Genomic DNA, 2500 nt, shown 5'->3' on the forward strand with positions numbered 1-2500 from the left:
GAATAACATGCTTTGTGCAATTTGTATCGCAGCTGTATTTCGGAAATGGACTAATCCTCTCGACACCAAAATGTATCACAAGCCTTTCTGTTTAAATTTTAAATCAGAGAGAGAGAGAGAGAGAGACAGACGGGGGTTGAAAGAGGGGTAGTGGGAGGGAAAGGAGGGAGGGGTGTGGAACCATGATGGTGGTGATAGAAACAGAAACCGAGAAGAAGAACAGGGGCAGACAAATCACATCTACACTCTGTTGCTCGAGATTCGTAGATTCAATTAATTCCACCTGACCTCAAGAAGATTGAGATGACACAATCACAAAATTATACGACCACAACCACAGTGCTCTCCATATAAGTGAACTTGAAGAAAAGGGAGAAAAGGGACAGAAAAAAAAAGAAGAAGAATGAGACAACACATAAAACGCAATTCAACAATGGTTTTCAAATCTGCCTTTGCCACAAATTCGTTTCCAAGAAAATGGAAGGGAAAACCAGCACACAAAACGTAATTATTTAACCATGGTTTTCATATCTGCCCTTGTCACAAATTCGTTTCCAAGAAAATAAGAGACTAAATTGGTGATCCCGATTCGTCCATTAATTTTCTAGTTCGTCTTTTTACTCGAAAAGACATCAGCAGCTCTTCTTGTTTTTGTTTTTGGGATAAAAGTTAAGTATGTATGTTCCGCTATTCAAAAGCTCAAATGCTGTGATCGAAACTTCTCTTATTCATACACTTTTTAGCTTCTCCAGAAGTTCATTTGTTGCGTCTGTGTGCACGCCTCTGTGTGTTCTCTTGGACATCTTAGCATTCCTTATCCTCTTATTTCCATATAAAGCTATCCCCCAGCAGTGGTAAACAGGTACACAACAGTAAAACGTGATTCTGACACTGTACACTTTTGCCGTTGGCCTACTTTCGTCAATTTCTGATGTGAGCTAAGCGTTGCACACACAAACACACACACACACCACACGCACGCACGCACGCACACACACACACATCCCCCCTTTCCCCCGCCCCACACAGACACACTCACACACACATACGCCCCCCCTCCCTCCAACCCCCCGCCCCCTCAACACACACACACACACACGCACACGCACGCACGCACACACACATACCCCCCCAAACCCCCCCCCCCCCCCCCGCACCCTCCACACACACACACACACAAACGCGCGCGCGCGCGCGTGCACGCGTGTTTAGGTTTAGTTCAGGATACCAAGAGTCATTTGACCGATTCACAACAAAATCAGTAGGTCATTCACTAAATTAATGAGTCAGGAAAAAAAGACACCCCTAATTTATACTGCCGGCGCCCCCATTGGGCCACCCCACACTCCCCAAAATGTGTAACTGATTTTGTATTGTCCATTACACTCGTTGGTATGTGAAATGGTATATGTACACACACACACACACACACACACACACACACTACATATACCCCCCTCACCCCCTCACACACACATTCCCCCCTCACCCCCCCCCCCCCACACACAAGCTCCCCACCACCACCCACCCTCCCACACACCACACCAACCATCTCAGACACAACCCCCCCCCCCCCACTTGCGCCACCCCACCCCCCCTCCTACCCCCCCGCACCCCCCCCCCCCCCCCCCCCCCCCCCCCCCGCACGCCCCGGAAACACACACCCACACCAAACACACACTCACCTCCAGCTGCACCCCGAACAGCTCCACGTTGCTCTCCGCCATGCCCATGCCCACGCCCACGCCCACGCCCACCTCCCCGCCGCGCTGCCCATTGTGGGCTGCTGGGGGGAGGGGAAGGAGGAGCTCAGAGTCCTCCAGGTCCTGGCAGCTCCCGCAGTCGTTGAGCACGGAGGTGGCGGTGGTGTCGGTGGAGCTGTCGCTGACGATGCTGCAGGTGTCGCCATCCGTCCCGACCTCGACCCCGACCCCTGCCCACGAATCCGTGCTGGTCGACGATTCCGCCATGGAGTCCGATCTCGTGTGGGAGGAGGAGGAGGAGACGAGGAGGAGGAGGAGGAGGAGGAGGAAGAGGAGGAGGAGCCTGGCATAGTAGCACCAACTCGGGTGGATGGTTGTGGGTGGGTGGTTGTGGGTGGGTGGTCGGGTATGTGGAGTTGTAGTTTTGTTGTTGCTGTTATTGTTGTTGTGTGTTATTGTTGTTTTTGTCTTTCTTTTCACTCTTTTTTTTTTTTTTTTTTTTTTCTTTCAGACTGTCATCTTTAGGAGAGAAAAAAAATCTGGATTTCCGCAGCAATTTGTGTTGACCTGGGTTTGTTTTTGTTTTGGTTTTTTTCTCCTTCCCTACTTGATCATGTAGCTTCTCTGTGTTCTAAGTGTTCGAGATGATTCTTAACAGGGTTCTTCAGTAAATACTCCAATACTGGGTGGGGTTGTTTCTCAGTTGGTTTATCAATATGGCCAGCCGCACATTAACGTACTGGACTGAACTGTTGGGATAAGTGCAGTTCAGATTTCCAATGTTTTCCAGTGGACCC

General features: G+C 49.9%; 1 protein-coding gene across 2 annotated transcripts in view; it reads right to left on the bottom strand.

Annotated features, from left to right (window-relative positions):
- LOC143285272 (ras-GEF domain-containing family member 1B-like) overlaps positions 1 to 2500 on the bottom strand; it is a 199214-nt gene that overhangs the window by 194165 nt on the left and 2549 nt on the right. For both annotated transcript variants that reach the window (XM_076592538.1, XM_076592533.1), the window contains exon 2: positions 1686 to 2500. This exon is cut by the window's right edge and continues 154 nt beyond it. In XM_076592538.1, the coding sequence (XP_076448653.1) occupies positions 1686 to 1970 (285 nt within the window). In that variant the 5' untranslated portion in view covers positions 1971 to 2500. The remainder of the gene's footprint in view (positions 1 to 1685) is intronic.

Source organism: Babylonia areolata, chromosome 1, assembly GCF_041734735.1.
Source record: "Babylonia areolata isolate BAREFJ2019XMU chromosome 1, ASM4173473v1, whole genome shotgun sequence".
NCBI classification, from domain to species: domain Eukaryota; kingdom Metazoa; phylum Mollusca; class Gastropoda; order Neogastropoda; family Buccinidae; genus Babylonia; species Babylonia areolata.